Here is a 24,452-nt window from a genome sequence, read left to right as displayed (position 1 = left end):
TGTATTTTTTTTGTGCGTGGACTTAGCGTGCACTGATATCGCAAAGTACACGGGCCTCTAGCATTTCACCCCCATCGAAATGCGGCAGCCGCGGCCGGCACTGAACTCGCGGCTTTCGGGTCAACAGCCAAGCACATTAACCACAGTATCACCGAGGCGGACAACGTCGTGGTTTTTGAAATACCGCGTCGCATCACAAGAGGCGCAGTAGTTGCCTGGCTAATACGGCTGCACAGCGTTATCGAGAAGAAAACTGGACCGCCTTTATACTTATGACGACGTATATAAACGACAAAAGGGAAACAATCTGTAAGCGAGCCGTCAGCCATCAATAAATGTCAAATCTGCTTTCCATTATCGTTATCCAAACGAAACAGAAATGCAGAAGTTGGGACGTTTGACCATCGGCCGACTGGGTTGAGTGGCGACCCGGGACATTTACTCCGATTTCGAGAAGAGCGGCAGCGTTATTTCAGTGACCTATACCTCACCTTATAATTAGATGTGTCGGAGCGGCATAATCGCTGACACCTACTACCAACCATTTCCGCACTCGAGGAGCGTGCGTTGGGTGGCTTGTTGGCAAGACATTATTTTGAGAACTTAAAACTGCGCTGGGGACGAGACACTGCAGAGTAGAAGAAGACAGGACGAAGTTCGTCCTCTCTTCCTCTACTTCTGTGTCTCGACCCCTGTGCAGAAGTTCTCAAAATAACATTCCCACACTGGCTGACCATTAATCTGACGCCGACAATATGCGAAAAAACACGGGACAGGCGGCGCGCACCGCGCGCGTATAGCAGGATTTGGGTGGAGCATGAAAGAGAAGACGCGGAAAGCAGAGAGGGAGGGATGAGGGCTCGGAGGGTTATCCCCCGCCTCTTCCAACACGATGCGGTGATGGGCGAGCCGCTTCTCCCATCATCCTCTCCCTCCTCCAAATGCGGCTACGCGGGTCGTTCCTCGCGCGCTGTCCGGGATGGGGCGATGTTTTCTTTTTTTTCGTCGGCGCTCGCTCGCTTCGCTATCCGCGCGCTTAATCTCGTCAAGGTGAGACTCCTACGCAGCCAGAAGTCGCCGAGCCGAGCCGAGCCCATCCAAGCCGGGCCCGGGGCTCCTCTTCCCCGGCAGCGCCGAGGGACCAACCCGGGTCGAACAACAGGATCGCGGGACCAGCTTATCCTTCGGCCTCTCCCAGCCGACCCACCGCTTGAACTCTCTTTCTCCTCTTTTATCCTGTCCGCTAGCACTCCTCTTACGGCGCCGTCGTATGCGCGTAAGGGATAAGGCGCAGCTATGCAACGAGTCAAGGAGGTGGGGGGGGGGGGAGTTCGTGCATCACCCGGCAGCCTCCCGTTTTCCCCACCTTTCCCTCGCTGGCCTCGCTAAAGCCTCATCTGCACGCATCCCTTCTATGGCGAGAGGTGCAGATACGAAAACGAGGTTCAGACAAAAAAGGAAGGGAGAGATACGGCTCCCATCATCCAATAGTAGAGGGAAAGAAAAAAACGGGAGAGGGAGGGAGGGATAAACGGGATGAAAGAGAGGGAGTGGAGTAAAAGGGGGGTGGCAGCAAGGCGAACTTGCCTCGCAAATCCCGTTAGCCGGGCCCGAGATCCGCGCAGCTCGGCGGCAAAGGCGCGCGGATTAAGGCGGCGAAGATGAGGGAGGGAGGGAGGGAGGGAGAGAGAGAGAGAGAATGGCGCCCGCTTCTCTGCAACGCCGTCATCGCCACGTATTTTTTGTTTTAAGCACCTCTTTCCGTTATCCCGCGCACCCTTTTGCATCTTGCCCCTAATGTAACGCAGCTTATAAATAAACGAAAAAAAACGAACATTCCTGCAGGGAGGGATATAAAGGACGCTTCGCAAAGAAGCGAACGAAGAAGCGAATATTCCCGCGTCTCTGCAGCTCCCGATAAACAGCCAGCGAGTCTCCTCCCTTTCGCCACACACATACCTTTCCGCACGTGCTCCTTATGACTATATATCCAATACACGCGCGCGCATCTCGCGGATTATGTAAACCCTCGCGGGGATGCGAGGGCAAAACAATTTGCTCTGCACCGACGAAAAAAAAAAATTTCCGGGGAGGACTTCGCGTGCCGGGCCGTATAAGGCTGATGCCCCTTTTGAACGCGAGAAGGCACGCGCTCGCTTATTTATTTACTTTGAGCCGGGATAAGTGCGCCGATGCCATTTCCCTTATTTGCGTTCTTTCGTTCGTCGCGTAGAAGCGAAAAAAATAATAATAAATTAAATGTGCGAATGCGCAAATTCGCAATACGTTTGTCGTCCTAGCATTGTCAACGAGCTGCTGAATACGCCGGCCGCTATGAAAACGATGCGGCTCTGACGGTATGTAGTTCTCTATAAATACGACCTAAAAAATGTAATTTGAGAATATCAACTCGGCTTGTTGCCTGCGTATATCGGATAGCAACACTGGACTTACATCGAGCGAAGACAATGTTTCTGTTAGAAGAGTGGATAGTCCACATTAGCCAACACTAGCAATTTTTTTAGTCAAAACTAACTACCATTAGCCAGTCTTAATCCATACAGACAGTGTACGAGTAGGTCCGGTCAACGTCGTTCACAAATAACGGCTACAACGAGATGTCGCTGAGGCTCGGTTTAAACAGCGCGCGCGTTTCGCTTTCACGTTTATTTCACGAGAACTCTCACGTTTCCCCCTAGTTTCGTGATACCGCATAAACGCGTACATAATGCGACTAGGTGTCTACGAGAGAGGTGTCTATGACGCACACGTGATAGAGTGAGTATAAGGGCAATCTTACGAGGGCGTAGAAAGCAACCAAACACACATACAGCGCTGTGTCGGTGTCTGGTTTTAAAGACGAGTCTTTCTTGGGATACTTGAACGCAGAAATTTTGGTCTCTGTCTGTCCGTCTGTCTGTCTGTCACACGATTCAGCCACCTGGCCAAAGTTCAAATACTTGCTGAAAGCCCAGCCATCAGGGGCGTAGCCAGGGAGGGGGGGGTTGGGGGGGTTCAAACCCCCCCCGAAATTTTTCAATTTTGCTTGCGCATATATACACGCACACATACAAACGCACGCACGCACGAACATACATAAAGTATGGTTGAACCCCCCCCCCCCCCCCGAAAAAGATTTCTGGCTACGCCCCTGCCAGCCATCATGAACTGGTAGCTGCGTTCATACTTGTGAACATTGTCGATCAAAAAGCAAATATTACGCATATCTGAGGCGCAACATCAATACGTATGTATTAGGTGGTGTGTTCTTTTACTAGAAAATACATAGATACGTAATTCTAAAGACCCTAGTGTTTCTTAGGCTGCGCTGAAAATGCGACGCTACGCACGAAAAAGCCCTCTGCCGACGATATGGTGCTGCCACCTGGCAATGGCCCTGAGAACAGCATCACGGGTGGCCGTGGATGAGACCAGGACTCATGTAGCACGGCCGGCAGAAGACTATCGTCTTTCGACGACATTTGCAGCGAAGCACACAAATACGCGGCCAATTTTCTTTCTACGCTCTCGTCAAGTCGCGCTTACTCACTCTATTATGTATGCTAACCCATACCTGCCAAGTTTGGAGAAACGGAATCCGGGCAGCGGGATTTTGCGGTCGCCGCTGACCTGTACAGAGTCCAAACCGATAACATCGCTTACGTATCATCTGTTTCACGTGCCAGTAAATGCGCGCTAGCGCTAGGGACGAACTCGGTTGAAGCAGAGATGAAACGACCCGGCCGTCACCGTCGCGCGAAGGGCACATGCGATAACATCGCTCCGCGTGCGAGGCCTGTCGTCGCTTGCTTACCAGTTATTTCGTCGGGCAAGGGACCATAAGGGGCGCCGTTGAGACGGGGACGGTCGCGAGCGCTGGTGAACACGCTATCTCGACAGAAATCGGTAACGGCTACCCTTTTTTTAAGTGCTGGGCTCTCCACTTAAAGCAGTAGTGACACAAATTTTTGAAGGCGAGATAACTTGTGGGATAGGTTTGTGTGTACACAAACGCATCATCTACGAAATATTAACGGCTGATATAACCTATAACACATTTAGGATCAATTTTTAAATTGCGTGTAGCGCATCTGTGCGCGAAACGTCCCACCTCGCGTCACCGTGACGCACGGGGCGCGCAATGCACTGGACGTGCGGGGCCAAACTGGATTTCCGGGAGATTTTCCTATGATCCGTACAACCGGGAGAAACGTTCAAAATCCGGGAGTCTCCCGGATAATCCGGGAGACTGGGCAGGTATGCTAACCTAGTAGCCGGCCAACGTGTTTTAGCCATGACGCGCACGCACCTTTGGCGCAGATGGCCTCGGAGGGCGAGTAGCCGAGCTTGGTGAGCGCGGTTCGCACCAGGTCGGCGAACAGGGCGGCGCTGGGCACGATCGCGTAGCTGTCCACCTCGACGGACGGCTGCTGGCTGTCCGTCTGAGGGCTCGGCACCCGCTCCACCACGCAGTGCACCGGAAGCGTCTTGCCTGCGAAAGACGATGAAGAAGACGTCTTGAAATACGGTCAAAAAAGAAGCACTCGACGACGACGCGTTCTCGAAATTCATTTTACTCTCAGGAGTGTCGAGGGTTCGACTCCCGGCGACAAGTTTTAAATGGGACAAAAATGCATAAGACGCTTGGTGCAACGTGTTTTTGTGTATGCACGTAGAACCTCTCGTGGTCAAAAATTAACCCGGAGCTTCTACACATGTGTACGGTGTCCCTTATAATCTGCTGTGCAGTTTCGGGGAGTTTCGCTATGAACAATATTTGCCAAGCAACAGATTAAACCACGGATGTGTCTCCTGTAACGGCAGAAGGGGCACAGTTCTCTCCCTCTCTCTTTGTACGCGCTGTGCTCGACGGCAGCATCGACCACCACGACGGTACTCCCTAAAGTGGTCCGAGAGGAGAGGCGGAGCGCGGTGATTATGTAAGTTATTTTACGAATGCGCTTAATGCTCCGCCATCTTGGGCTGTTAACGCTGCCGTTTTGTATGCGTAACGAGTAAATGAGTGGTAACAACAGTATACTCGTAAGACTGAAAACGACAGCACGGATGCGTTTGACATTTAACAACTTAGTTCATTTGAACGTCGCCACAACGTGCAACTGAGGAATAAATCGTTTAAAAGGGTAAGACTGCGGCGCCCCCGGCTCTAAACTGGAATTGTCTATGGCAGACTGCGGAAAGGGTTACAGCGCTTCGCACGAGTCACCGCGGACAGCTGCCAAGTAGATCTCAAGACGAGGAAAAGTGAATGAACACGAGGGGAAAGGACGTACGGCGAGGAGTGATACGGCCTAAACGCCACAAAGAGTACACATGGGACAAAGAAGCTGTCGCCCTCAATGACCTCGATTCTGGAGTGACGGCCAGCCAAAGAGAAACACAAAGAGAGAGAGAGAAATGGATATTATAGGACCTCGTAAGAGAGGTGAGGGGAGACAGTCGGTTCAAAACGGCGGGAACAGAAAGCGAAGATGCCGAGTCTGCAAAGAGGCTCGGATAAAGGGGGAGAGGGAAGAGCGAGGGTGCAGAGAGCGCGTCATCAACAAAAATATAGAGACAGAGCTGCAGCGTCAAGTGATCAATGGGAAGACGGAGAAGAAAAAAATCGGCCAGCCGGTGGTCGCCTAGGAGAGACAAGGAGAACAGAGCAGCGCGTCCGATACAGCAATAATAATAATAATAAAGCGGAGAAAGCCAGCGGATGGATGGCCGGGGGAGGAGGAGGGGGCGAGTGGGAGAGAGAGAGATAAAGAGCGAGAGAGAGAGTGTCAGCCATAGAGCCTCGTAGAGCGCGGAGGATAATAGAGCGAAAAGAATGCGGGTAGATGACGGTAAGTGAGGCAAAATAAGACAAAGATACTCCGGCTGACATCCGAAAGGACGGCACGCTAGAGAAAGGACACAGAGGCTAGAAGGAAAGAGGAAGAAACAATGACAAAAAAAAGGGGGGGGGGCATTCTGGCGACGTCCCTGCCCGTCCCCCAGGGATCATCGGGGTCCGGGATATAGCGAGACTAGGGAGGCGAGGATTGGGGAAACGGGCGATGTGCAGCCACGGACCAAAGCTCTGCCTGTGCGACGTACGGTCGTTCGTACGTTCGTGCATTGGCGAGACACGGGGATCGCGAGAAGGCAGCAGCCGCGAGGAGTTACGGACGGCAAGAAGCGAAGAACAAAAGGAAGAAACCGAAAGTATGTAAGCGTACATCAATCCGCGGTATCTGGGGAGGCTTTCTTTCTGGTGTGCCGGACGGGGCTCTCTTTCGGAAGACGCGGATAATCCACGAGGCTTCGGCGGGAGCGGACGTCGCGGAGTAAAGAAAGAACACACTCGCCGGCTGTCTAAGCAGCAAAAGTGAATAGATCCGCAACGCGGACATTAATTAGCGCGTGAGAGCTACACTCCCCGGACAACGGGGTATAGCCGATATACCCTACAGTTCCGACAATAGTTATTCAATGAATATATAAAGTAAAAAAAAATTGCAGTGGCTTAGCTCGGCTATGCCAGGATATACGTAGCGTTAGCAAAGGTTCAGCTGATTATTCTTAGCTTTCCAGATTGTTTAGCATTATTAGCCTTCTTCTGTTCATTCTTCGTACGCTGAACCGCTATTTGCCAGGCAACAACTTCTGGATCCGATGAGATACGCTTCTCGGCTCTTCTGCGCCGTCGAGCAGCATTTGCGCTCTCCTTCTCCGTGGCGGTACCCACCTGCAAACGCCAGTCAGAGGCGCTATCAAGCGGCTCCAGCGCAGTCTCAGACGGCGACTGCACAGTGAAGGCGAATAGCTGCGCGCGCGCCGGCGCCAGTGTGTCTGCCGCGGCTACGACGCCACTCCTCCCGAACGCGCAGACCAGCAGCGGCGAGTCGCGCGCGGCGGTGGCGGAGAGCGCGTGAGATGCCGGCTCCCGTGAGCCAGCTGTGAGACATCCCTGACCCTCGCCCATGCGCAGCACGGCTCATGCATGAGGATCCACGCGAAATCGGCTTCGGCTAGGCAAGTGTAGCTAACGCTACAAAAAAAAAAAAAAACGAAGGGAGAAGCGAAGGGAGAAGCGTGAAACCGAAACTATAGGCATGGCTCCGATGGCTGGTTGCGAAATGCACCTGTTACACAAAGGAAGGTGAGCTGTTTACGGGCACACTTACATAGTGTACCCATGCACGTTCGCAGGCCACGTTGTCGTCCTCTGTCCTTTGGAGTGTTCGACAGCGAACTCAGACAAACTTCATCGTTTATCCTCCCGAAGAGCACGCAGTTACACTTCCACGAACCTTAACTGCTACATTCCCCCCTCCCCCCTTACCTTTTCTTGCTGCTTGCATGCAACATACTAAAGTCGCGTTCCCAGGAATTGGGGACATACATCTGTACGTGGCGCCATCTCTCGGCAGCAGCAGCGTCATCCTGCCACAACTGAATGGAAAATAGGCGAAAAAAATAATATCTTGAAAAAAATCGGCAGATGCCACGCAGTGTGGGAATCGATGTAATGCGAAGCAGCCAGCATAGAGCTGCATGCATCGTCTTGTTTGTCATTGAGGCTAACGAAATCATTCATGTCGTGACATCTAGTTCGCTATATATCGCGAGATTGTCATACATGCATGCGTGTAAAATCTGGCATATGCCACGCTAATGAAACATCTATTCTGCTACATATATACGATGCGTGACCTGCTATTTATGTTCGTCACGTACTCCTGTCATGCCATACCAATTTAAATATATATCCAATTAACAAAATGGCCGCGAGTGCACCATGAACGTGGCGTCTAAATCATACCCTACATGACGCGCATTTCATGATTGTCATGTTACCATCTGTTATTTGTGTTCGTCACACAATCACGTCATGCGATACCAATTTTGGTGTATATCAAGCTAGCGAAACGGCCGCCAGCTCACCATGAGCGTGGCATGTAAGTCACGCTGTACATGACATGCGTGTCATTATTTTCATGTAGGCTATAAGCCCTAAGAAGCTTCTCCCCTAAAAGGTCAGTAATTTGACGAGTGTCTCGCCAGAGCAGCGGCTTTCGGCTGCAACCTCCTGAGCGTTAGCTAAAGCGAGCGCCAATTTATTGAGATACTCCTCTACTGCGCTTGCGCAAAGAATCGACGCTGATTGATAAAGAAAAGGGACCTGTATGATTAGGTCGGCAGATCCCACACGCGCAAAACTCGGGCAAGAAAGGAGCGCGCAGCCAAAAGAAACGTAACGGAAAAACCCGGGCCGCGCGCACGGTCGTGCGTGTTCGATCGTGGCGCCGCATCGATTAATGGCAGCGCCCTTAATCCCCTCGCGCTTAGCGCCTCCACCTCAGAGCCGCGTTGCGCCCTCTTCGCGCCATTACAATAAGCGAAAAAGAGGAAGACGCGCTTCTCGTTTCTCTCGCCCTTTCTCGCTCTCCCGTGTATTCCTCTCTCACACTCGGTCGTAACGCAATCGTCTGCAACACGGGTTAAAAAAAAGAAATAAAAATCGAAGACCCCCAATGAGAACAAAGTCGTAAAACCTAAAAGTCCACATCGCAATGAAAATTGAAACCTGTTTTTTTTTTCTTTTTTTTTTTCAGCTGATGGATCAAGAAAGTATGCACTTGAAACGACGGTAGCGAAAATTAGAAGCGGGCCGTAAGAAGACAAAACAAAAATGACAGCAGGCTACGAAAGAAATAATTTAAAAAATTAAAAAGTGACACAGATAGAAGGAAAGAGCGAAAGAGCGAAGAAAACGCAAGAAAGGCGACGGCGCGCGCCGTCGACGCAAGAACGGCAGAATGAAATAAATATACAAACAACGTTCTCGCGCAAAAAAAGGGACGACGACGACGAAGTCGTGCGTCAAAATACGAATCTCCAAAGCACGAGCGCGTGCACGCACGTACGCACGCGAATGTGGCGCCATGCGGCGAGGCTAGAAGATTGGAAAAAGAAACAAAATAAAGCCAGGAGCCGACGGCAGCGGCTCGGTGCCGACTTAATCCGGCTCCCGGCGGCGCCTAATCCAAAAGCCCGGGCGCCACGAGAGAGCGGCGCGCTCTCGGAAATTTCGTCTCGCGGATTAAAGGGGACGGGATCGCTCGCGCCTTCCCTCCTCCTCCATCGCAACCCCTCTCTCGCTCCCCCTCAAAACCCGATTCATTTAATCCCTTCACCCTTCTTTACGGCTCCGTTGCTCCTTCTTAAAGTTCTTAATCCGCCGCCAAACGCGCGCGCGCGCCACGTTTTTATTATAATCCCGGCCCCTTTCTATGCGTGCGCATAGAAACAAAGCGTCGACGGCGAGTCACTTTGCAAAGAGAGGGGGGAAAAAAGAAAGAAGAAAAGGAAAACATGTCGGCAGGCACCGGTGCTGCTGGAGGTTCTTGGCGAGCGACTGGGAGGCGCTCCTCAAAGGTGACGACGAGGGTTCCATCGTTTCCGGACCGTTATTGCAGGTGCCCCGTAAAAATAAATGCCTGAATCTGGGAAATTAAGGTAATTAACGAACAGCTCAAGGCGGCAGCGGCAACGGCTCCGAGTCGAAACCGCGAGATGCTATCGACAACAGAGTGCGCTACAGAGCAAGGTGCGACGATCGAGTTAGTTGGCAGTCCATGAATTGTGGACACATAAGCGTTGTGCTTTGTGGAAGTTGATTGGCGTATAGGCGCACGGTTTCCGTAACGAAATTATGTCCGAATAATCAAAGGAAGATTCAGTTGGAAGCTTAGTGTGTGTCGCATTCATGTCGTCATCTGGCTGAAGCTTCTTTTTTTGCGCCAAAAGGGCATCGTGTGCTACAGAGGTTATATGAACATGAATAGTAGTAGTAGTAGTAGTACAACTTTATTCATAAGGGTTGGGATAAGGGGTCATGAGCTCGATGGGTAGGGCCCCAAGTCCAGGGCTCGTGTCCCTACAACCTCCACATAGCACATATGTATCCGTCCATCGGCTCCCATCTTTGCTCCCGATCGACAACAGAACAAGTAAGACATGAGCGAATTTATTGCCGTGATGCAACACCACCCACAATAGCTTAGCCTGCATCTGTTCGGTGATGACTCTCTCTCTTTCCCACTCCCTGGCAGAGACCTGGAAGACAGCGCACCATAACAGAACAGCGACTATTTAACACGCAAGAGGAGTTGAGTGCAAGTGCCACAAGGAGTCTCTTGCTAAGTCACGTGACTTCAACTACCGCGTTTACTCACATACTACCACAGATGGCTAAGTGACCGGTAGTGCTGGGTGGTGTTGGCTAGGGTCCGCTGCTATAACACCGATACTAGGTGACTTTAGGGTACACGAAACCTTGCGTACGCAAATCGCCTTGGGTTGTCGCCAGCGCGCGTACGTCATACGATAACCACTCTTCGGGTTATTCGGCACCTACTTTTCGAAAATAGCGTGCGTACTCAAGCCAACAACAAAGCTCCTTCGGGTTGATCTCGCGAAGATCCGAGCGAGACAGTCTCGCGTGTGGGTTTGCAGAAGACAAACCTTACAACTATGGCATCCACGGCGCGCTCATGCAAGTCCAACGAACCCAAGGCCTGGGTAACCAATTCCGAAGATTTGTACTGTATTCATACAGACTTAATCAAACGACTCAGTTTTCGAGCTTTTGTTTGTTTGTTTTTTTCTCTCGGAGATTTTCACGGCACCAACGGCACGTGCCCACCGTGAAACCCCATATATTTGAGGTCCGTGCGGGCAAATTCCGAAACCACGGTGCCTGCTTCATCTATATCGGTCGCTTGAAGTGCTATCCTACGACGTAGTCGTCGGAGGAACAGCATAAAAGAATATCGAGAGCACACCTGCGTGCCGCTCCGAGCATCAACAAAAGGCATACTTGTGAGGTTTTAGTCGATCGTTCCCAAATGCCAGCGACGCAGAGCGGAGGTAGCTATGGACCCAGACAACGGATGGGAATGCGCATAAGGACCGGACCGGCTATACTGTGGTTGTATGCCAGGGGCGTAGCCGGTGGGGAGGTGCTTCAGAGTCAGAACTCCGAAATTTAATCAGCGCTGCATACCCCCCCGCCCCCTCTATGCAGACACCTCCTCGTCACTCGTACTTGTATGTAGGTATTACAGTCAACGAAACTTTCCCAGCTTTACTAAACCAGAAAAAAATCACAGCATATCCACGGAGTGAATGATGATGAGTGGGCGAAGCTGCGGAGGTTCATCGGTAAACCGTGAATCTTCCGTGAGTTCTGCCCAGTACATCATCACCGACGTGAGATCGGGCGCGTTTATACTAAAGGTTCGATGAGAGTTATGACGACTTGCAGCTCACTTTAAGTTTACATGTACGCTGTGAATTTTCATTGTTTAGAAAACCATTGCTTTAGAAAACATCTGGCGTCTTTCGTTAAGCAGCTGGCGTCTTTTCGTTTTGCTTTAGAAACATCTGACGTCTTTTCGTTTTGCTTTTAGAAAACATCTGGCGTCTTTCGTTGGTTTATTTCATCAATCAACGGCGTTTTGAACAAAATTTTTATTGTTTAATCACGCACAGGAGAAATCTCACCAGGCACTACCTTGGAGGTAAACAATGGCTGCTAATGGGAATGAGAGACAGAAGAAGTCGGCTTTTAGACACTTCTACTTCTACCAACGTGTCCTACTGGAACATGCCAATGGCTGCTAATGGGGAATGAAAGACAGAAGAATTCGGCTTTTAGTTAACGCGCACGCTGCGAATTTTTTATTGTTCAACAACGCACAGGAGAAATCTCCCACCGGCACCACCTTGGAGGTCAAGATCTGGTACTAGCGTTACAACTGGTTACGCACTACGTGGGACGAACGGGTGCCGCTTTAAGGAGCTTCGCCCCTAAAATGATTGTTTGGGGGCAGGCTCTAGTCCTAGAACAGGCGGCGTAAACACGCCAGTAAAAACATTTCCGGCCACGCCATGGACTGTTGTATGCTACTGGTATTTTCCAGCCGGATGAAAACTTCTGTGAAAGAACCTACACGTGATTTCGCGTTATGCCTTTGAGGGCAGAGCGTTTCCACTAAATTTTACGCGCAGAGTGGGCACGGCGAAGCGCATCGACTACGATCGCTAACCATGCGATTTGTTTGCTTCGTGCAGGCTTTGTTTCTTGCACTCGGCGGAGCATCACCAACACCGGAAGTTTTGCCTTTGAAGCCGCAAGATTTCGCCGACAATCGTGCTGGGAACTTCGTCTCTGTCACGAGCATTCCGGTTCCATGGACTAAACAGGGCTGCGTGACGTCAACGGCCACCAACAGTATAAAACAAGCGCCTTACGTGGATCTCGTCAGTGGGCACGGCGAAGCGCATCGACTACGATCGCTAACCATGCGATTTGTTTGCTTCGTGCAGGCTTTGTTTCTTGCACTCGGCGGAGCATCACCAACACCGGAAGTTTTGCCTTTGAAGCCGCAAGATTTCGCCGACAATCGTGCTGGGAACTTCGTCTCTGTCACGAGCATTCCGGTTCCATGGACTAAACAGGGCTGCGTGACGTCAACGGCCACCAACAGTATAAAACAAGCGCCTTACGTGGATCTCGTCAGTGGGCACGGCGAAGCGCATCGACTACGATCGCTAACCATGCGATTTGTTTGCTTCGTGCAGGTTAGTTACCCCTACTCTGTACGTAGCGATGAGAGATTTTTAATTATTCTGCCGTGCCCACAAACGTGCATTACCATAGCGTATGAGTGTTTTTGTTCTTGTAAATTGTTGCTCTGTGGCGATGTCGAGGAAAATCCTGGGCCATCTGTTGAAGACATGTTTAAGAAGCTTATGGATGGTCAACAGGCTATAAGGGCTGACATTGCTGACTTGAAGAGCCGTCTTGAGAGAACAGAAAATAGAATATCAAGTTTCGAAGCTCGCCTGACAAAAGTAGAAGAAAAAGTTGAACCATCGTATCAAGCGGCAAATGCAGGTGGCGATTTACGGTCAGCTATTTCCAAAATTCAAGAGACGCAAGAGTCAGCCTATGTTAAACTAGTTGACTTAGAAAATCGAAGCAGGAGATCGAACTTGATAGTGTTTGGCATACCAAGCGTTCCGAATGAGTCCGAGTCAATCTTGCGTGAAAAAGTAATCAAGGAAATCTTTGCAGAAAAGCTCGGCGTGAACTGCACTTCTGTTGGTCGCATTCATAGGCTTGGTAAACCTCGAGCAAACAGACCCATTATTTTGTACTTTCAAGACTACAGGGAAAAAGAAGCAGTGCAGCGTAACGCACGAAAACTAAGTGGTACAAACGTATACTTACAAAACGATTACTGCGCGGACACACTTCGTAAACGGAAGCTGCTTTGGGCCAGCGCTAAAGATGATAAAGGCGAAGGCAAAGAATAAGCTTGGTAAATGATAAGTTGCGCATCGATGATCAGTTGTACGCATGGGACGATGCTACTATGACACGCAAAGCAATATCAAGCAAAAACTCCCCATTGTCTCAGAGCTAGCAATTGAAAGCACAACAGCTGCGCCTCATTTCGCTGAATGCTAGAAGTGTGGTGAATAAAACGGACGCACTTGAATCCCTGTTACTCTTATACGACCCGCATGTCTGCGTGGTCACTGAAACTTGGCTTCATGACAATATACGAGATGATGAAATTGCGCCACCAGGGTACTGCTTGTATCGGCGTGATAGGGGTTCTCGAGGAGGAGGCGTGGCTGTTCTTGCAAAACATTCTGTTGATATTGCTGTCGGAGATCAAATTGCTGACCACGAAAGTTTGCTGCTAAACGTGTGTTTTTGTGGCATCCAATTTTACCTTTGTGCAGTATACCGCCCGCCCGACTCTAATGATCTGTACTTGTCAAAACTTCACGAACATTTACTCAGTCTACGTGATAGAAACGTGATCTTGACGGGTGATTTTAACCTTCCTGAAATTAACTGGGATCAATTAAAATATGGATGTTCCACAACAATTGATGTTATATTGGATGTGATGTTTTGCTTAAATTTAGAGCAGATGGTGCGTCAGTGCACACGTGGTAAATCAATCCTAGACCTGTTATTCATAACAGAAATATTTAACGGTGCTTCAACATCAGTAGAGCCCGGAATTTCAGATCATGATCTAATCTATTTTTGTTGGCAGCTAACAAGTAATAGGCCGAAGTTAGCGAAATATTCTTCATTCGTTTGGGACTTTCAAAACGCCGATGACGTTTCAGTGATTGATTACCTAGACATACATCTTGACTTTGCAGTTGACAACATCGAGACTTCATGGATGAGGTTCCGAGATGCGATAAATTTTTGCGTTTCTAAGTTTACGCCTGCCAAAGTCCTTAAGAAGCGACGTGTTAACCCTGGATAACTAGGGATATTATTCATACAAAACGTAAAATTAAACGGCTCCGCAAGCAGAAAAAAATGTCAAGCTCTATTTATCTTGAACTGAAACAAAACCTATTAATGAAATTAAGAGAGTCCCGAAGCGCCTACTTCAATAATTGTCTTTCTCAGTTCATTGAATGCGACAGCCAAAAGTTCTGGCGGTTTTTAAAGGAAAGCAGACAGGATGTTTCTAAAATAAAAATTGGTGACATGATAGCTACTGATGCTCGACAGATATCAGAGCATTTCAATCATTACTTTCACAGTGTTTTTTCGAGAGGCGATAGTTATGCACCTCAGAGCACTGATTCATGTTTAGCTGACGATCTAGCAGTGTCGCATGAAGGCGTCGTGTCTATGCTCCTTAATGTTAATCCAAAAAAGCCGACAGGGCCGGATGGTATCCCTAATGCTTTCTTACATCGGTACGCAGAGCAGGTATCTCGTTTTCTGACAGATTTCTTCAATTTATCAATTGCCACAGGCGAAATTCCGGACGACTGGCGTTTAGCACGCATCACTCCCATTCACAAAAAGGCGATCGTTTGTCTGTGAATAACTATCGGCCCCCATTCATTACAAGCACATGTTGTAAGTTGCTGGAGCACGTCATTTCAAAGTACCTTATTGATTTTCTTGAAAAACGCAATGCATTATCACCCTATCAACATGGTTTTAGAAAGAACTTGTCAACAGTTACACAGCTTGTAACAACAGTACACGATTTTTCGCATGTCCTTGATATGACTGGACAGGTGGATGCCTTGTTCTTAGATTTTTCGAAGGCATTTGATAAAGTGCCTCATGGAAAGTTATTACGGAAGCTGGAATATTTGGGTGTTCCGTCAAATGTTGTTAAATGGATTGGCGCCTACCTTCGAGACAGGCGGCAATTCGTACAAGTTTCGGATCACTCCTCAGAACTGTTGTATGTGACTTCTGGAGTGCCTCAGGGAAGCGTTTTGGGACCATTGTTATTTTTAATTTATATTAATGACTTGGCAGACGTAATTAATAATGACGTTTGCATTCGACTGTTCGCGGATGACTGCGTTGTTTTTAAAGAAATTCGTGCTCCAAACGATCATGTACTATTACAAGAAAACCTACAGGCTATTGGGGACTGGTGCATTCGATGGGACATGGAGTTAAACACAGAAAAAAGTGTACTTCTGCGTATTACAAGAAAGAAAATGCCTAGCACGTTCCCTTACTCTATTAACCAGCGTGATATAGAGGAGGTAGACAAATGTAGATATCTGGGTGTCACTATCAATAACAAACTCACCTGGTCAACACATATATCGGCTACTTGTAGCTCTGCGCTGCAGAAGTTGTGGTTTCTCAAAAGGAAACTGAAAACCGCACCTCCTAGAGTTAAGCTTCTGGCATATAACACCTTCGTCAGAACTAAATTAGAATATGCTTCAATTGTATGGGACCCCCACAACAAAAGTGATGTTCAAGAACTAGAACGTGTCCAAAGAAAAGCAGTGCGCTTCATATTTAATAAGTATAGGATGACTGACTCGCCTTCCTTACTAATGAAGCAATATAACATCCCTTCGTTAGAATCGCGCAGAAAGGTCAGTAGGTTGACTTTTCTTCAAAAGTGTCTTACCGGAAATACGAAAGTAACTATGCCTCATTGTGTACGTCCCCACTCAACTAGAAAAACTAGACACACCCACAGTAGGGCACTTGCCCCAATTTTCGCGAAAACAAAATCCCATAAATACAGCTTTTTTCCTAGAACTGTGTCTGAATGGAATGCCTTACCCTCCACTGTTGTCGATGCCAATGACTTTGTACGCGAACTGGAAAATTTGTATTTTGTGTCGTGATTGTAATCGATGTTTCTCTTGCGTTTCCTTCTTCTCATTGTTCTTATTTTTGTTTTCTCGCTGTGATTGCGATGTTCTTTATAATTTTGTAATCACTGTACAGCCCCTCCTGCATGGACCACACGGTGGTCTGCAGTATTGCTAAATAAATAAATAAATAACCCTTCCTTACACTTGATTCGAGCGGCCGCCTAGGTAAATACTGCTCGGCGCCGTTCGCACAGAATTACTCTTTTATATATTGCAACTATTTTGCCCTTCCACGTGTATCACGAGCGACCACGGTTGTCTTTAGTTTCGGAATGATCTCGCCCGACTAACAACTTTTAATGGAAGCATACACTCGACATTTAATTAACCAAGGAATAACAAACCTTGTATTCTGAAGGCTGAGTATAAATAAGCACTAACGCTTGCATTGCATTGAATACCAGTACTGACACACTATAAGTCTTGACTGTACTATATTAGATTAGCTTACATCCAAGCGCCAGCCGCGCAGCGAGTTTTACAGCGAATGCGTTGCTGTAAATGTCAGGCAAGCATAAGGTGACACGTACGATTAATTAATCGTTATTCACTCGCGCGACCTCGGTCGCAAACAATAAGCGGCGGCGCGTGTTCTCGATATAAATCGCGCGCGTATTAGACGACTAATCGACCCCACGTTTTCGCTAAGCTCACGTTCGCACTTCGAAACATTTCTACATCAACAGTTCGCGACGTCTCGCTTTCGCTAAAATGCACGCGCGTGATACAAGGCAGTACTGATTTAGATCTCTGCGCCGTAAATAAGGAGATCTGTGTAACCACTGCGGCGAGTCGTATCAGTTGGGCTGCCTAGCTATGAACGTATAACGCTACACTCTTAGAAAAAAAGTTAGTAAATGGTTAGTAAATGCTTGCATTTACTAGTTTCGAGCGTATTTTACTACCTTCGCGAAATCTGTTTACTAGCCAGCAGTTAGTAAAGGTCGTAAAGTGCTGCCTTCACTAACCAGAAAGTTTACTTGGTGTTTTTAACTAAGTAACTACTAGCCACCCACGTTGCCAGATCTTTCGTAGATGCGCAGTATACTTTGCCGTAATCGTGACGGTCTTTAGCAAAATTTTAACAAACTTTAATTTTATTGATTACCTTGGAATTAAAGTTTCGTGCTACGTGATGGCACGCATATAAGCAAATATAAGGGCACACGATAATGTGTAGAAAACATCAATTATTCTTCTAAACTCTATGGTTGCTAACCAGTACACGGTGCGCTATCCCAAAGTAGGAGCATAAATAGTCTTCCAGCCGCTGCTAGAGTAGATATCGGCTACGTAAAAGTCTTGCTATTCTGTGTGTGCTCTTGCGTGTGTGTTCTCATTCGTGATCAATTCATGCCTCTATGTATGTTGCTGTGATGTGTACTTAATTACCATGGTAATTACATGAAGTAATTAGCTGCCATTAGTTAATGTACGAGGACAATGCCACTTCGTTCTTTTTTTAATCCTTGAGGTACTTTTGTAATAGAATCATCTTGATATGGCAATGCACACGGACATATAAACAAAATAGGCGTAAACCTCTAATTGGCTAAATGTAGTAGAGTTAATAGGTTAGTAAGTTGCTAGTGTGGTTACTAACAACTTAGTAATGGACTAGCCATTCGAGCTAGTACTATTCACTAACTAACTAGGTAGCAAGTTCCACTAACCTGCATTTCACTACCTTCACTTACTAAGAGGCTAGTGAATATTGTGACAAGTAAACTGTTAGTATTTAGTTAGTGAATATGCCGACCTTTTTTTCTAAGAGTGTAAAGTGTCTAGTCAAATGGTTCATTATTTGTAGCACTCGGTACATCAACGTGTCGGAGACGTGTGTTTGCATTCCTGTGATCTTCCATGCTGTACGTGAACATTCAATAATTGTTGGAGTTTAACGTCCGAAAACCAAGATATGATTATGAGTGACGCCGTAATGAAGGGCTCCGCAAATTTCGACCATCTGGGGTTCTTTAACGTGTACCTAAATCTAAGCACACGTGCCTCATGCATTTTCGCCTCCATCGAAAATGCGGCCGCCGCGGGCGGGATTCGATCCCGCGACCTGCAGGTCAGCAGTCGAGCACCTTAACCGCTAGACCACCGTGGCGGGTTACGTGAACATTCAATCATAGCGTACACTTCATTGAAAACGTCATGTAAACGGGCCCAGACGGTGAACGGCACCGCTTACACGACCGACGACGTAACCAGCAATTTTTTTCCGAGGGGGAGGGGGGGGGGTGTAACCCCCTCCCTCGGCTACGCCTATGGCATCCATCGCTTCCTTTCTTTTTTTTTTTCAAATCCAAACAACCACGGAGTATCCTGCGCTTGGCGTTCGCCTTCAGTGATTTATCGCAATAAAATATGCGACGAGTGGTCAACCTTAGCACGGACGCTGAAACGCCGGATCATGCCGCCATGTTTGCTCGACTGAGGCGCCCCCTCAACAGGTCGTTCGAATCGCCACAGCGCTTCTGCACGGAACACCGTGTCAACGGGTCAACACGTGGCTCAATGCCAAATCTGAAAAACCAGGCAGCTTTGGCAAGCGCGGATGTAACCTCCTTGGCTGCATCGTTCTACTCATACATCGTCAAGGTACGCATCGAAAGCCCCGCAGCTGGGGAATCAATCAGCCCGGGGAAAATCAGGCTTAGGCCATCGAGCGAACCGCGTACAGTCAAACGCATCACCGTTTAATTTATTCCCAAAATACCAAGGCACGAGGCGCGCACGATAGCCTCTCGACGATCCGCGACGGCTTATTCCGGATTCAGCTTATATAGAAGGCGGGAGGTACCGCGGCCGGAGCCGTCTCTTCGCCATATACGTGTAACGGCGGCGGCTCTATCAGCGAATTGATCCGATCACCGCCGCTTCGTGTTAACCGAATCCCTCCCTTACTCGTGCTGTATACATTATCCGGCGTTGGTATACGTTCGTTACGGCTAACCGCGTACATACAGCGGTGTCACATAACCAGAACACGTGTGCGAGCCGATTCCCATTAGAAAAAAAAAAGAAAATGCGCCGAATTTTCGAGAGTGGTGCAGTCGAACGGCGCGACGCATTTCCCTGAGCTAGGCAGAGATATATAAATGCGGGTAGGCTTCGCACAAGCTGATACACTAGTTTAAAAGACTAATGAATGTTCTACTGTAGATTCCGCCCAATCTATGTTTTTGTGTAAGAGTTTTTACGTCCTGCGATTAACATCAATAAAGGATATTTCATTAGAATTATTGCTCGGAAAATAGCCTATTTTCTTTAATGCTGACCCAAAAAGGGATTCTGAAACCACACCTTATTTTCCATAGAATGCACAAACAAACAAAATAAATAAATAAATTTCTCTTCCAAACTTTCAAAATTACCTTAGGCATCAATACCTGTGATATCTAACCCTGGGTGTGTATCGCAGACTTTTTCCTCACTCGTGACTCAGCTCTTATTTACCGCGCTTTCTCACGTATACCTTATCTGAAATGAAATGCTTAATATGTTTCATTTTAAAAAAAACAGTGTTCATTTGTTGTTTTAGTTATTATCATCAATGATGCACAATTAACCTAAGGTCCCACAAATGCTCTTTCACTGACCGTCTGTATATCTGTGATTACGTAACTAGGTTTATGAAACCAATAAATCTGAATATCAAAGAAATCCGTACATTGACACGGCGCAGGCCAGGAACTGACGATATTTCAGCCGAATCAGATTTCAATAAAATGATGAAATGCGCACGAGATACGGCCCATAATATCCTACTCCTCCGGTCGTGCATCTTCGTTGCCAATATACGGATTCGTGGTACCTTAGGCGTGAAGACAAAAGATCAGTTATTATGCAGACCTGATCAGTCACTGCTTGACAAGGACAACCCTGGAACGATTACGCTACTCAACCACTGTGACAATAAACAAATACGTCTTCTAGAACACGAACTGGTGGACATTATTATTATTATTATTATTATTATTATTATTATTATTATTATTATTATTATTATTATTATTAAGCTCACCCCAATCAACTTGCATTAGGTAGGTTGGTTCCTCTCTCAGCTCGTTCCGGACCACATCTACGAAAGAAATAAAGAAATTCAAGTGATAGGATATCGAACGTAACGTTTAGCTGCGCTGTGTTCTATCATAACTTACACGCGTACTTTCCCAGGCAGCACGCCGCCATTGGACCGATCTTGGCCCAACGTCGGCAAATGACGGCAGCAATGTTGGCCCCACGTCGGCAAATCACGCTCGCGCTACTTTCACCCGCATCGGCCCGACGTCGGCTAGCCGCCGTTGGGCCGAGGCGGGCTTGCCGGCTTCAGGCCGACGTGGGCTAGCCAGCGTCGGTCCGAGACGGGCCTGCCGTTGTTCAGCCGATGATGGCAAGCCGTCATTGGGCCTATGTATGCTAGCCGATGCTGGCGTGGTGTCGGCCCCGCCGACGTCGGGTAGCCGCCGGCGTGACCGTTTACACCCGTTATTATGCTTTAGCAGTGGTGGCTTACCGTGCGTTAAGTACGGTAGTACTGTACCGTCGTGGTCTGCACGTAGCTAGTTTATATGGAGACACCGGCGGTAGTGGCTCGATGCGTAAAGTAACTTGATCAGGCAGGCTGATACACGTGTTATAAAGTAAAATGGCTGCGTGCCGACCACGGCAGTTCGGTATTACTGTGGTTACTTTACTGTAAGCCAGCAGCGCTAAAATAGACTATTCGCGGCCCAACGGCATTCATCGACTGCCATTGGTGCCATATTCGAAAAATGCTTCCTAATTAGAACGACTGCTCCACTGATGTCTTAGTGTGCGATTAAGACCCACAATTCTGTCGAACCGTGCAAGCCCGAGAACGAAAGTCAATATTGTCTCTAAGACAACTAAATTAATGAAAGGCCTGCTGCACCAACTATGCATGCGTCTGAGAAATGAAGGAGCAACACATTCGCAAGGTGATAAACACAAATTTATTCACAGATATGAACACACGCCAGCAGTTCCGGAATAATTATGCCATAATGGAATATCTAAACATTTATAGATACCGCAGCCAACATCTAAAACAAACCCACAGCCACCGTATTCCTCAAAAAAAGCAGGACAATCCTAATCGAGAATGGGGTCAGGCGCAAAATCATAGGCGTAAGCAGGGTTCCCCTTCAGAGGGGAGGCGGGGGGCTAAGGTTCATCGCGGCGCCCCCCGCTCCCTATTAAGTCAACGTGTTTGGAAAACCTTGCGCCCACCTCTTCTTAGGTGACTACGGGGGCCGGCCGCCCCCCTGCCCCACTGTGCACACGCCTATAGGGAGTATGCACTGAAACTGAGCCGCAATGTGGCGCTGCGGTGCCCCGAGCTGGGCGCCATTTTTGCGGTTCTTGTGCAGCAGCCGACCCACGCTTGCTACTGTGTTTGCTGTGTGTACGCGCTAGGTGTTGTGTGGTGTTTCCTTGACTTCCGTGTACTCGCGTGTTTCATTAACGATAGTACGGCGTTGGAACTGTCCCCTACCACTGCGTGTTGCATGGACTTGTAAAAGTGCCCAAGCCGCAGGACGTTGTTGCGCGTCGAGCTGCGTCAATCGGCTATGGTGAACTGCGCTGTTTACGGTTGCTCCAACCGCACAAAAACAGCCCCAACGACGAGAACTTTCAACGGGTAGGGTTCTATGTCGTGCCGAAAGTTATATCAGGACAGTGTGCGAAGACAACGGAGCTGTCGTCAAAGCGGAGAGCTCTATGGCTGAGCAGAATTCGTCGCGAAGACCTGGACGAATCGGCGACGCACTACCGCGTTTGCGGGGCGCATTTCATCACAGGTGAGCGCGGCAGCAGCATAAAATGCGTCTCCTCGGCGTTATAATTTACGTACAGCACTGCAGGCTGTGTACGTTCCATTTCAGGAAGACCAGCTTATTCGATGGATGAGGCCAATCCCGACTGGGCGCCGAACTTCAATCTCGGCTACAAGTCCACAACGCACGCTAAAAGAAGCGCGAGCAACAGCCTACCTTTGAAACAACGACGATGTTGCCATCACGAAGAGTTTTCACCCTTGGTGGCTCCACGAGGCCGCTTGTGACATAATTGTGAGCCTCCAAGGATTTGTAGCTCTTAAGCTGCTCCCGCGTCACGAAACTTGTCCCGTGAACAAGATAATCGTTGATATCCGCACGGTCTACGCTGGGATAGCAGCCAACATCGTTCGTGAACTGGTCATCAGAAAGCGCGAAGGGGTCGTCGCTACCGCATTTTGCGACTTCGATGTGGTATCTCCTGCGCTCGGGATCAGACAGCGACTTGGCGTAGTCGCTGAGCAGCATCTTTTCACTGCATGCAGCAACACGGCGATCGCTTGCCAGGCAAATGACTAGATCCGTGCAACACGCAGTGGTAGGGGACAGTTCCAACGCCGTACTATCGTTAATGAAACACGCGATTACACGGAAGGCAAGGAAACACCACACAACACCTAGCGCGTACACACAGCAAACACAGTAGCAAGCATGGGTCGGCTGCTGCACGAGAACCGCAAAAATGGCGCCCAGCTCGGGGCACCGCAGCGCCACATTGCGGCTCAGTTTCAGTGCATACTCCCTATGGGAGGAGTTACAATCTCTTCAAGGTTATGCGCGGCACATTCACTATAAATATTGAAAGAACTAGAACGGGCAAAAATAGGAATAAGGTTTAACGAAGAATATCTTAGCTGCTTGCGTTTTGCGGACGATATCGCGCTTTTCAGTAACGACGGTGCCGAATCACGAAAAAAAATTCTGCAGATGTAAACGATAATATAATAATAATAATAATAATAATAATAATAATAATAATAATAATAATATCTGGGGTTTAACGTCCCAAAACCACGCTATGATTATGAGAGACGCCGTAGTGGAGGGCTCCGGAAATTTTGACCACTTGGGGTTCTGTAACGTAGGTGCTAAATCTAAGTACACGGGCCTCAAACATTTTCGCCTCCATCGAAAATGCAGCCGCCGCGGCCGGGATTCGATCCCGCGACCTTCGGGTCAGCAGTCGAGAGCCATAACAACTAGACCCCCGTGGCGGGGCGAGATGTAAACGAAGGCAGCATTACAGTAGGATTAAAGACGGACCCGAAGAAAAGAAAGATAATGTTAGGCGGCTTGCCGAAAAAGCGAGATTAAGAGTGGCAACTACACTAGAAGATTGTGTATATGCGTGAGCTAATTACGAGCAGAGGAGCACCCCCCCCCCCCCCCCACGTTCATTAAGTTCACCAAGCAACGGTAGGCATTCGCGACACATGACTGGCAATTAAATTAGCGTTATCCTTTAAGCGGAAATTGCAATTTTTTCAGTGATAATTTAAGGGCCAAAAAGATGGATAAACTGCTGCACGCGACGCGAAAAACATTGCGAGCGGTACCACAAGAACCCATGAACTCTATATCTAAACAAGGTAGACACGCGCGCATTCCTAATCTAAAGGTAGGATTGTAACAGAAAGGAATTGTGCATAAAAACCACTCACGTGTGCCCGTTGGATCGCTAAAAACACGAGCGAATCAAAAATGCAAGCGCACCATATCAGAATACACAAAACACGATGGTCAATGGAAAATACGCGATAAGAAGAGAACAAAAATCTGATGACACGTAACAGTAGTGAACACGTGGCCTTATATGAGGTGAGCGAGTTCAACATGGAAGCAGGGGGCCACTGGTTTCTCGCTGCGGTGATCTCTGCCGAAAACAGTGCCGGAATCCTGCCGCGTATCCGTCTCGTGCACGACTTTGACTTTCCACCAGACCTGTCCGCAGCACACCGCACTTCTTGAAGAATTCTGCTGGTCGGAGTGAAAAAAACCTGCTCCCGCAGCTACGATTGCCCCTCCGTCGGGACGGCCACCCTACCCTGCCTGGTCAAGCGAGTTTCGCGACAATGACGCTGAACGAGGGGAAGGCAGGGAGGCGGGGGGGGTAGAGGTTGAAGAAGAAAAAAAAATATGAATTCTCCCTTCTTGAAAGCAAGGCTCAGCCTACCACAATGGTGTGCGTTCCCCCCAGCATGTCTATGGGCATGCCGTTTGAGAAAGGCGTTCGTGGAATTTTCAATGCATCGCTTGTTGCCACATGTCGCTACATGAAAACTTTGCGTACACCACGTTGGAGCCCCATTTTTCATCGTATTTCACGTGCCA

General features: G+C 48.4%; 1 protein-coding gene across 2 annotated transcripts in view; it reads right to left on the bottom strand.

Annotated features, from left to right (window-relative positions):
• Positions 1-24,452, bottom strand: part of LOC119383556 (uncharacterized) — an 81,780-nt gene that overhangs the window by 15,097 nt on the left and 42,231 nt on the right. The window contains exons 3-4 of one of the 2 annotated variants that reach the window (XM_037651773.2): positions 20,285-20,341; positions 4,310-4,492 (exon numbers count right to left, since the gene is read on the bottom strand). In XM_037651773.2, the coding sequence (XP_037507701.1) occupies positions 4,310-4,492; positions 20,285-20,341 (240 nt within the window). The remainder of the gene's footprint in view (positions 1-4,309; positions 4,493-20,284; positions 20,342-24,452) is intronic. The other variant, XM_037651774.2, reaches the window with a different exon arrangement.

The sequence above is a fragment of the Rhipicephalus sanguineus genome, chromosome 2 (assembly GCF_013339695.2).
Source record: "Rhipicephalus sanguineus isolate Rsan-2018 chromosome 2, BIME_Rsan_1.4, whole genome shotgun sequence".
Lineage (NCBI taxonomy): Eukaryota > Metazoa > Arthropoda > Arachnida > Ixodida > Ixodidae > Rhipicephalus > Rhipicephalus sanguineus.
The sequence above is the reverse complement of the archived record's forward strand: the minus strand, read 5'-3'. Positions and strand labels throughout refer to the sequence as shown.